General features: G+C 36.4%; 1 protein-coding gene across 6 annotated transcripts in view; it reads right to left on the reverse strand.

The window, feature by feature from the left end:
- CGNL1 (cingulin like 1) overlaps nucleotides 1-12,039 on the reverse strand; it is a 59,972-nt gene that overhangs the window by 15,839 nt on the left and 32,094 nt on the right. For 5 of the 6 annotated variants that reach the window (XM_051628991.1, XM_051628988.1, XM_051628990.1 and 2 more), the window contains exons 9-12: nucleotides 4,847-5,053; nucleotides 4,420-4,524; nucleotides 1,621-1,773; nucleotides 812-982 (exon numbers count right to left, since the gene is read on the reverse strand). In XM_051628991.1, coding sequence (XP_051484951.1) covers nucleotides 812-982; nucleotides 1,621-1,773; nucleotides 4,420-4,524; nucleotides 4,847-5,053 — 636 coding nt within the window. The remainder of the gene's footprint in view (nucleotides 1-811; nucleotides 983-1,620; nucleotides 1,774-4,419; nucleotides 4,525-4,846; nucleotides 5,054-12,039) is intronic. The other variant, XM_051628994.1, reaches the window with a different exon arrangement.

Here is a 12,039-nt window from a genome sequence, read left to right on the forward strand (position 1 = left end):
TCATCTTTTATTATGAGTCTTCATCCCTTTACAAAAGCTCTCCAACCCTGAATGGAATGTAGAAGGAAGACAGAATAAAATACAGGAACTCTACTTTCTTTGATTACTGTTTTTTTAAATTGAACTTAAACCCAGTTTGTTAAGGGGAGAAGGCAATGTAAGGGAAGTTCTGAACTGGAAAAATCAAATTATTAAAATATTCTACATACAGAAAACATCTGTGACCAGTGTATTCTTATAGGTTTCCAATTGTAGAACCAGTATATATGCAGATCTTTAAGACTGAATTGTCTTTATGACAAAATTTGCATGCTAAGAGGCAGACACATTAAGGCTGGGGTTGATTCTTGGTTGCACAGACACCTTTGTCATTTAAATCTGCAATTTGACTCATACAAAGGAAGAGTGTATGCCAGCTCCTTTAGAGCCAGAATTTGGTTTTGTTTATGGTTGGGTTTTTTTTCTAAATTAACAGCTATGTGTTTTTCGCCTTATTCAACAATACTTTCATGTTCTTAACTCCTTCAGAAGGAGGCATTAAAAGAGCAGCAGATCATCATATCACTTAAAGTACATTCATTTGTCAAACACTACATTTATCCTTATAAACAGGAAACCCCCATTTCCCTGGCAGAAGTAACACCCTGGTCATCATCATGAAGAATGGAACTCAAAAGCATGTTGATTGAGATCAGTCTCTCATGATGAAGTACACAAACATGTGACAGCAAACATTCATTGTCTTGAAAACTATCTGAGCTGAATTCTAGGTCAAAGGTCAGAATTTGTCACTGAGTTTATGAGTCTTTACCTCATCTTGCATTCTCATGGTTGTCAGGCGTGATTTTTCTACCTCAAGGTTTTTCTCTTTTAATTGCCTCTGCACATCTGCAAGTTCCCTGCGATTTTTCTCCTTGTATTCATCAAGCTGGTTCTGAAGCTCCAGAGTTGATGTTCTTGAGACCTCTACCATTTCAGACATCTGGGAAAAAAGTACATATAATTTTTCTCTTAAAACAGTGCTACAAAAGTTTCTATCATGCTTAATAGACCAAAAGACTTTTTTCTCCAGGTTCAATATTCAGCTCAGTATTTTCATATGAAAAATTTACCAAACGTATTCCCAAACAAATTAATTTCTATGCAGAAGTGTGAAAACATTTGCTAATAGCATGCTGGCAAGTCTCTTCTCTTTTTTGTCTGTCAGCAGTTCTTCCAGCTGACTGACATAACAAACTGTACAGTGACACTTCAGTATATCAAGTTGTATGATTTACACACAGATGGTAAAACAAGTCTAATGCAATAGCATTTTAAGAATGAGCTGTAAACCACTGAAATATCGCTGCTGCATACAGCAGAACTGAACTCAAATCTGGCACCTTGTTTAAACAAAAAAGAACTGCTTTACAACAATATTTTGAGATAGCAGCATTGCAACAACTGTTTGAGCCCTGAAAGCTTTTACTGATAATCTCTAGGTTAAAGAGACTAACAGTAAAGTTTGCATTTCACTTTCTTTTACACATTTAAAAATATATATATTCTTTACAATTTGGCAGCTCCTTTGCTTCTGTCTGTTAGATATTTAGATTCCTATGGTTCAAAGTCAACTCATACCTCCTCCTGTAACTTTTCAACAGTCTTGTTCAGTTGCAGCCGTTCATTCTCCATTTCCTTCTTTATCTGCTTTAAATGTTCCTTCTGGTGAGTTTCATCTTGTAACCGCTGAGTTAATTGTTGCCGTTCCTGTGAAATACAACGGATGTTCTCCTACAGCAGATGTAAAAAATATATACAATGAAATGTAGACCATTTTTTCTAATGCCTTAAAGGAATGTGATTTATACACATTGTGCAGCAGTAACACCACTAGCTAATACAACATTATAATAAATTAAAAAAGTTTATGGAGTTACAGTTTTCTGTAACATTTCTGTAGCTTTATCCTTCCTATTAATTCCTAAAACAATGTTGGAACATTCATAGGAGCAATGTAGACCCTTTTCATGGTTCTGTTACATGCAAAGTATACAATCCCCTGCAGTTGCACACACGTCAGCAAATCCAACCTCTTGCACAAGGTTCAATATTTATTTCAGATTTCACATTTTTCTATATGCTCCCTTAAAAGTTTTTTCAACAACCTTTTTCCCTAGGTAAGAAAAATCAAATCAAATACAAATCTGTTCTTACAAGGAGTGAGAAATAACTAGCAGGGATTTTTTTTCCTATTACTGTGCTTCTATAGCACCCAGAAGCTTTTAAGCAAGACAATGTCTCATTGTGACAGATGCTGTGCAAACCAGACATTCAGTATCTGGGTTAATTTTGGAAGGGATTGCAGAGCTCTGCAGTATGCTCATCTATCAAGACCTCCAAATATTTCTGCTATTGCATTTAGGATGTTTAAGAACTTACCACCCTCCAACTTTTAAATGCTGTCCATCAGCAGAATAACTGAGTGCCACTAGCACATTCCAGTAGAAGAAAAGCAGGTTATCTTCCTGCATGTTGGGACTCTCACTTCTTCCTCTCTCTCCATAATAAAATACCTTAATGGTCCTACTCTAAATAGACACAAGACTAGAAAAAGGGGTTGTTTTTATGAAGTCTGAGAGGCACTGTTAACTTGATTAAAACCAGATTATGGACAGTTTACATGGTTCTACCAGAAAAATGTAAATAATTAAAGTAACCATAAATTGTAAAAAAAACATTCCAAAACATTATTTTACATTTTAATATTGGAAAGTTAGTTTTGTCGAATCTGATACCCACAATGCTTACTTTATTACACTTCAAAAAACTTTAATGTCAAAGCAATGGAGTATTTCTGCAGACAATATAATTCAGAATCTCACAAGATAATTGCTCTGTTATAAAAGAAAGAATTATCACCAAACATGAGAAGTTAGATATTTATTTAGATTTGTTGTCTCTCTTATGTTCCTGCATAACCTGTCAACAAAAGACATCTCTGATACAAACAGGAGTTATGATGGATGCCTAAGAAGTATATACATAACCCTAAAACATGCTGGGGGCTAATAGATGCTGTTTTGCAAAGTGTAATCCTACACTAGAATTTATTTAGCTGACACCGAAAGATTTTAAGAACCTTGAAAACCTTTAGCACCTCAGTTCTAAAAGCTGCAGAAGACTTGGGACCCTGATAATGTGCCATATTTGAAGAGGTTACTTTCCATCAGCCTTTCACGGATCATTCAGCTTTACTGTCTGTTTACACATCCTTGAGAAACAAACTGTGCAGACACAGGTCAGTGAAATACATTGTGGCAGAATACTGGTGCCAGCAGGATGCTGTTCTGCATTCCCAGTGTGCTGAAAAGGAAAGTAAACACCAGAGCAAATCTGGTAACTCTGTTTACTGGTTTATAATCCATTTATAGATAAACTTCCTTTTTAGATTTTCAGAACAGTAATGTAAAATCTGCATTGAAGACAACAAGGGAAAACAGTTGTTAAGTTATAAATGGGTCGCTACCAATGTACGTTTACCTCACTTTCAAGTCTGACTTCATTGACTAAGTAATTTAAAAACTGCTTCTAGCAGCAAAGCTAAGAGAATTCTAAACTATCTGATACTGTAGAAACAGATGTTTCTTCAGGACAAGTAAAAGGTGAATTACAAGGAGGAAAGATTAGGTTTGCAGCTGTTTCAGATACAGAATATAACGTCAATAGGAAGAGTTTTAAGATTCGTACACACTCACCTCCTTACTAAACAGACCTGAATTTTCATTCCAACCAAATCATTCCATCTTTACTCATATGCAATATTGCCAACATCACGCTGCACTGCTCTGAATCTCTACATGATTAATTTTTGGGCTAATCTGGGAGAAAGCATATCCCTTTCCTGGATACTGAGTAGACTGAGAAGCAAGGTGGAAAGAAGACATCATACAGAACTTAAGAGGCTGCAAGTCTATTGTTATGTGTTAAATTTATCTGGTTTTGTGACGAAATATACCAGGTCCGTGCAACATTTGCAATTAAGACAGGTTCATAAAAAGAGAATCCAATTTCCTGATGTTTGTCTACTACCAATATTTTTATGTATATTCAAGTACAGCTTTTTATTATTTTACATGTAAATACCTACAGACAACCAGAGCTGAATGTATAAAACTTTAGGCAATTTATTTTGCGATTCATCACCCTGAAATTTTCCTGGATCCATAGGAAAAAAAAAACAAAACTGTTCAGCAAGAAAATTATTTTAATTAGATGATGCTATGTTTGCAGGAAACATTTGAACATTGCAGTCAGGTCTGGACTGTAAAAAAAGTGTACTTCAAAAAGAATGAGATGTAACACTGCGGAAAGCAGTGGTGACTCAGGTAAACAAACAGGAAAATTAAAAATTAAATATTCCAAATTGCTTGTTCTTACCTGCATATCTTCTAGTTGGCTTTCCAAAGACCTTTTTAGCACTAACATTTCTTTTGCTTCCTTTTCAGCATTTTTCAAAGATTCTTCTAGTTGTTGCTTCTCTTCCTGCAATGATACAATTTGATACACTTAGAAATAGTGGGGAGGCCTTGAATTTAACAAGCAAATTGTGCTATGAAGCATGTTCACTCTGGCCTACAACTGATCTCCCCAGTTCCAAGCTGTGACTTGCTTTTACACTGGTTTTCACTGGGGAAATCTTTCTTATACTTGTCAACAACCTGCACTGTACTCCTTGACAACCTGCTGGGTTTGCTTAGCATTCCCAGTGGCATTGCTCATCCTCCTCTTTGTCAGTTTTTGTTCTACAGTGTAACCTTTGCATACAGGAAGGAGACCACATAAGAAGCTTGTTTTCTTAACTTACCTCATATCTTTTTACTTTTTCCTTTGCTGAATTTTCTTCTCCTTTCATGTTATCAATTTCTTTGTGCAACTCTTCAATTTTACTCTCTAGCTCATCAACTGTTCTCTTCAACTGTTCATTTTCCTCAGTCAGCTCTTTGACTTGATTTTCTATGCTACTTCGCACCTCTTGTGCGGCGTTTCTTTCACTGGCAAGGACAGCAGCACTCTAGTGAAAACAAATCATCACATATTTTAATAAAAAACAACTGATGCTGTTTTCTAACAGAAGTTTCCTATGGCACCACAGCAAAAATAGCTAGAATTTAACATTAAAATGTCAACAAAGAATTTCACTTGCAGTCTGTATGCATTACAAACGTATTTTTATTATTCACATTACTGTGGGAGAGCACACAAGGAGTGTTCTTCTTCCTCAGACACGTCTCCCTGCTAGCTGAAGTAACATACACCACTTGAGCAGTCTCATGCCTACTGTCACATATTTTCACTGTAGCATCTTCCTTCTTATTGCCCTAAAATATTTTCATTACCAAATCCCATTGTTAAGTACCTCCAATTCATCTAAAAAACTTAACAGACATCAAAAGCCATACGGACCTTTAAGGAAGAACAGACCAACAAAGAGTGTCTTCCACAGCAACACAAAACTTAGCCAGACTCATCCCACTGCTTGTTCTAACTAACAACATGCACTAACTGCATCCATGCAACTATTTGTGGGGTTGCAGAGTGAATCAGCTTAGCAAACAGGATCAACTCTAATATATACACACAGAAACAGATACAAAGACATCTCAACACTAAAAAGGGGTAGATGACGATGACACACAAGGGAAAGGTGTTCCTGTAAAAAAGCCCCAATCCATTTCAAAACATGGTTGAAATGCTGTGCCAGCACAGAAGAGCAGATGGTGAGCAGGCATGGACAAGCAATAGAGACTGTAAGACCCTTACCGTGATATTGGTGCAACTCTACCCACATAACTTACAGCCCACACTCAGGACCGTACTTATTCAGTAGAAATTCTGCTTCATTTTCAGTTACTGCCTGAGGATGGAAGTAGTAGCTATTGAGTTCCAACTTGTATTCAGAAAGATACTAGTATTTTTTTCAGGAACTCAAACCAGCAGAGAGCACAAAGATAAATTATAATAAAGCTACGCATCACAATTAATCACATGATGGTAGATTTTTGTTTTTTTGGCAGGGCAATTGGCTGCAGCATGTAACTTTTCAGAGCTAATCATCACCTCTGTCTCACCATTACCCTCTTGAAAACACTATCATTTATTATGGAAACCTTGAGTGGAAGTGTATGTGCCTATATTGTTATAACTTTGTAACTATGTTATTCTGTTATACTGTAACAGAATAACAAGGTATATACTGGTAAACATTTAGTTCTGTGGAGTCAAGACTTGGAAGCTCTTCCATTGACTTTTCAGTCAGAATCCCCTCCAAAGAACATAAAAGAATCTGAGATAGTTTGTGGTTCTTGCTCTTGTGCATTCAAGGTCTGATACAAAGTAATACTCTGCATAACTAGCTGATTCTCATGTACAGGCCCACTGCCTTCTACACTAAGACCTTAAACAACACTAAAACCAAGAGAGCAGACATGAGAGTCAAAGAATCACAGAATTGTCATGGTTGGAAAAGGCCTTTAAGATCATCGCATCCAACCGTCAGCCTCCCTCTGACCCCAGAATAAAATAAACAAACAAATAAAAGCCCATGAGTCAATCTAGTCCACTATTCTCTCCAGTAATCACAGCTGGTATTTATGGGCAAAAGAGGAAGAACAACTACAGGGCAAGCCTTTCCCCTTTACACACTTCCAGCTCTCACTGTTCTTCCTCCATGAATGTATCATCCCTTAATTTCTCTAATCCTTTTTGAATCCATTTATACCTTTGACCTCTACATTATCTGGTGACAACAGGTAATTTACACATTAATTACTGAGGCATAACATTTTTGCATGTGAAATTGTATTTAACTGAGTGAAAACAAAAGAAAACCTACAGAATAGTTTGGTAAGTCACTATTTTGTAAAATATTTTATGAAAGCATTAAAATCACTTTTCAGTTATGCTACTTTTGATTGTAGCTCCCAGTTTTCCCCTCCCTATTCCCAAAAGGAATAAGCAAAGTTATATAAAGGGTGTTTACAAAGTGCACCCTCACTAGATTGTTTTTTAGCAAGCAACAGCTTTAAAATCATGCAAATTAGTTTGATAAAGCAGTAACTCGGAAAACTCTCAGACTGTCTACAGGGTCAATGAACTTATTATACAAAAACTGGCAGCATAAGCAGGCAGACAAGTTCTGGTCTCTTGAAAATACTGAAAAAACTTGTTCTTCTAAATACATGACTCCTTAAAACCTCTGAAATAAATCTCTGCTGATGCTTTAAATTCTCATACACAGACATCTCAACAGCGTTTATATATTCCTTTTAATTTTTGCTTTTTGCATAAAGCAAAGTTTTACTAATTAGCAATCACTCCACCAGCAGCTCCTTTTTGTCTCATTTCCCCTTTCTGGAGCAGAGTGAAAGCAGCTGATGCATGCTGGGGAGCTCAGGGAAAGGAATGTTGATTTGTCTGTTCTTTTTCATCCAACCGCCTACCCGGGGCTGCACAGTACAAGGGCTGCAGCAGACCCACACTGTACCTGAAGATTCCACCACTTCATCTACCATGGTTTGCTCTACTTTCCCAACACAGGAAGAAAGCATAATTTAATTACAAGTACATGCAGACACACACAAAAGCAAAAAAAACCAAAACCAAACAAAAACCCCAGATCCACATACATAAATATATACATGAAAACATATATACATTTTTATTTAACTAAACAAGTTCAAAATGAAGTTCAACCTACACTGATGCTGTCATATCTAGAGATCTGTTCCAGCCTGCCTTTTGCTGTATGTATCTTAGGATCCTGTTCCAGCCACTAAAATTGAAATAAACTGGTATTCTGTCTGCTTTTTCACTATGTACTTCAGTAAGTTAGCAAGATCCTAGGCTAATATATATATATATATATATATATATATATATATATATATATATAAAAAAGGTAAGGAAGTATAAAGTGCAAGTTGCAAGTACTATCGTTACTAACCTAATCTAAAATCTTGGAAATAAATTTGGTACATAAGCAAAATCTGCAGTTCCAGCTGCCTGAGTGAGCAATATTTAAGCAGCACATGTCCATGAGTCTTGGCATCATTACACCTTCATATGAATTAACTATTCCCAAACAAATTCTCTAACAAAATTGCCTTCTTTCACCTGGAAGGGGTATGGTTGAAAAAAAAACCCAACAATAAATGCATACACTCACACTCTTTCTCATGATGGTATGAAAACTCTCTTAATATATACAGGGAGCTTTATAATATACACAGGGAGCTTTACTGCAATGTAGTTGGAGCATGGGCATTTTTCCTACATATCTTCTGTGGAGAGTAGGATAAATTTTCTTCACAATGCACATTTCACTGAACACTATTGTTTCAACACTTTCAACTTGTTTCAGATAAGACTGAAAAGAAACACAGGAGTATCTATCCTATCAGTTTATCTTACACGATTGTACTATGTGCATAAGGCATGAAAGATCACCTTCAAGATACCATTCAGGATGATATCAGGAAAAAACAATATACGAGTGTCTTAAATTTTATAGTGGAATTTAAACAAAGTCCAACTTCATAAATACTATTTAGATGTTCGCTGAGTAGAAAATGCACACATAATACCACTTCTCCGAAAGAGCCAAATTATACAGCTGGGTTTAGATAGCAAAAAAGTCTATATTAATTTATCCCCAGTGTAATGAGAGTTGCACGTAAAGCCCTTCACTGGCATAAATGAAGCTTCCAAATTACAATAATTGCTTTTGGCACTACATGCCATATCCTGAAACATATTGCCACAGAAAGTTAGGGTACCAAAAAACCCTGTGCCTCTTTCCTTCTCCACTGTTAAGTCTTACACAGCACCCCACATCACCTTCTACTTCCCCTCCAGGTCTTCTTTTGGGAAGACTGAACAAACATGATAGAAAAGAATCTCGCTATCATTACAAAGGATGTGCAAAGGAAACAAGAACTGAAGTGTATTTCTGACAGACCTTTTAGCAGCATCATTAGGGAAGAACCTGGTGGAGAGATAATCCTACCCATATAGCAAATTTACATATGGTTCAGGCAGCTATCAAACCATACATGGACACTGCTGAAGCAGAAACAGATTGTTGAGCTCTTTGACTATGGAACCCTATTACTGGCAGTGTACTCAACCAGCCCCAAGCAACTAGAAGACAGTATTACTCATGCAGAGACCATACATTTAATTTACCACTCTGTCTAATGTTAGTGATGGCCCACTACATTCTGCATAAAATTCCCTAATCAAACATGCCAGTAGAATATGTGAAAAACACTGCACTGAAATTAGAGAAATTACTATGTACACTGGTAAATTCTGAATGCAAATCATTGCACTTCACAGGCTAAAACTGAAAGTGGCAACAGCACAAGCAGTTTTAAACTGTACAACAGATGGTATTTGCCATCAGTCAGTGGTAGTCCTGTTCTTTCTGGGTTTGTCTACATGAGCAAGAAGGCACAGATATTAATTTAAAATTCCATTACTAGCTCACACATTCAAAAAGGGAGTTGAAAGCTGTTTGCAAAAGCAATGAATTATCCTTAGAGTGATAAGGATGAAAGCAGAAGGATAACTGAACGCTAATAGGCTAGTAAGTACAAATGAGGAAAAAAGCCAGACAGGGAGAACTCAAATGTAGAGATTGTGCTGTGGATCCATATCCTTTAGTCCACAGATTACTTATTTTGTAATGGTGCTGTTCATAAAAAAGTGTGAGTTGACAAAAGGTTCTTCAGTTTTAATGACACTACATGAACTAATGACTCCTGTAGGTACCCATTCATGAATCCTTTATGTTGCTACACTGAATATTTGGGAATGTTGGTAAAGTTCTGGCAATCATTTTAAGTACATTTATATAAATTTAACCCATGGTAACAGAACTGTGTAAAGTTCACAAAGTAATTACTTAAGTTGAATATGAAACATTAACAAACATGTTTTAATATAACATGATCTTTAGTTCACAGAATTGTGGATCAGCTTCTTCATAGAGTTGAAATGTGATTATGTACATAAATACATACAGAGCCCATAACAGACACAACTGGTTAAACAAGATACTTAAATACAAAAACTGGAATGAAATACTGTGTATTCAGATATATTTGCCATACCAAAAAACCCAAACGAAACAACACCCAATTCTCGAAAAAAAAGAAAAAACAAGGTGGGGGAAATTGTATCAAGCATTGAAGTGGGCTCTTTGGATCTTGAAATTAACACACTTCAATTCCTAGATTACAGTTTCTTCTCTATGATATATAAAACATGCTTATTTTCTTTTTACTCCCACTTGCTAGTTGTGGCAGTATGTTTTAGTAACCCCAGTTTTATTATATGATATAAAGGAATTGTATTTATACAAGGTAAAAAACCCGATAGCATTTTCCTTGTTATGCATGCTTTTTTGCTGGCATTTGCTTTGTCTTTCCTTCCAATCTGCCTGTCCTCACTCTGTCTCCCAGGGCATTTGATGCCTTCTATTCCCTACATTAAGCCTGTTTCACATTCAGATTTCCATCTCTCCAATCTCTGAAGGAAAAATACCTTCCTCTTAGTACCCACATCCTTGCTGACTTCTTAAACACACTCGTACATTCTTCTCATTTATTCTATTTAAACACATTAAATATTTTACTGTGCTTTCTCAAATCTTATCATGCTTAAACTCATTACTTAGGATGGAACAAACCTTATCAGCAGACTTAAGCTACAGACATTGGGTAAAAGAAGGTGGAAATGGGTTGCAGATTTCTATAAAAGTGGAAAAAAGAAACCTGTCTAGAAGAAAGACAACACAGCTGCAATGATAAGGTTCCACAATACAAAAATCCTCTGTGACTGCTTGAAGATAAGCGTCCCCATTCTGACATTGTTATTGGACCATACTGCACATGCAGTAGCTTTACTTACTAGCCCAACAGTGGACTCAAACCACTACAAACAAACAAACAAACAAAGTTATCCAAACCTAGAAGAAAGGCCCACTGCAAAAATCAGGTTCTGACCACAAATAAAGATCATACATTGAGGAATATAATCTATGGCTGTCAATAACCACTGAATTTTTTTAATAGCTCGCATTCATTTTAATTCTGAAGCTTAAATGATTAATCAATCAGCTTGAGAATAAGTCAAGAGTTTACAGTAAAAGAGGCTGTTTCTGCAGAAATAAAGGAGTGCTGCAGAAATGAGTGAGGCAGTAAGAGAAAGGATATTTTCACAGCTAAGGTACCCAAATACAGCCCTAGAGAACATGGAGTCTATTCTTGTCTTTACCAAAGAACTCCCGAGGCAAGCCACTCAGCCAAAATTTCCAGAGGGGATCAATGACTGCATGCCCCTTAATTTCCTTGGTGCTTGATTTGAGACATTAGGGTTTGTTTTCCAGTCTTGAGTGCACAGCTACAACTGAAGCCAGTAAAAATTATACCCATAATATATCAAGGACTATGTAACGGTTAACATGATGTTAACCTAGGCACCACAATCTGAACATGCACAACTAACGGATCCTTTCAACAGCAATCTCTCCACCTCTTACCTTCCTATACTTAATATGGGGAACAACATTACTCATGAGTTTGCAGCTAAGCTGAGAAAGCAAATTAAAGTTTATGAAATAATCAATATAATTATTTCTTCATATGAAGTTTTTAATAGTATGTACTGAGTAAACAAACAGACCCAAATCTGGAAACCATTGATAACTGAAATACTCTCTAACATTGTGTGTGAGTACAAAGCTAATTTTAACTCAGAACAGATGGATGAGAAGAAAGTGAGTGAATGCATGCACAATATGTGTGTACTATTTGATTTGGTATGTACACCTGATTGATAAATCTTTACCTACCATAGGTCTGCTCCTCTGAGCCCACCTAGGCAAAGCCACTGGAGTTCACACGCATGTGGCATTAGTTTTCAGCTTTGGGCCTAAGGAAGTTACTCTCCACAAGGGAATTTCAGCAGTGAAATTCAGTTCCCTCACTCCTCATC

Source organism: Apus apus, chromosome 10 (genome assembly GCF_020740795.1).
Source record: "Apus apus isolate bApuApu2 chromosome 10, bApuApu2.pri.cur, whole genome shotgun sequence".
NCBI classification, from domain to species: Eukaryota; Metazoa; Chordata; class Aves; order Apodiformes; family Apodidae; genus Apus; species Apus apus.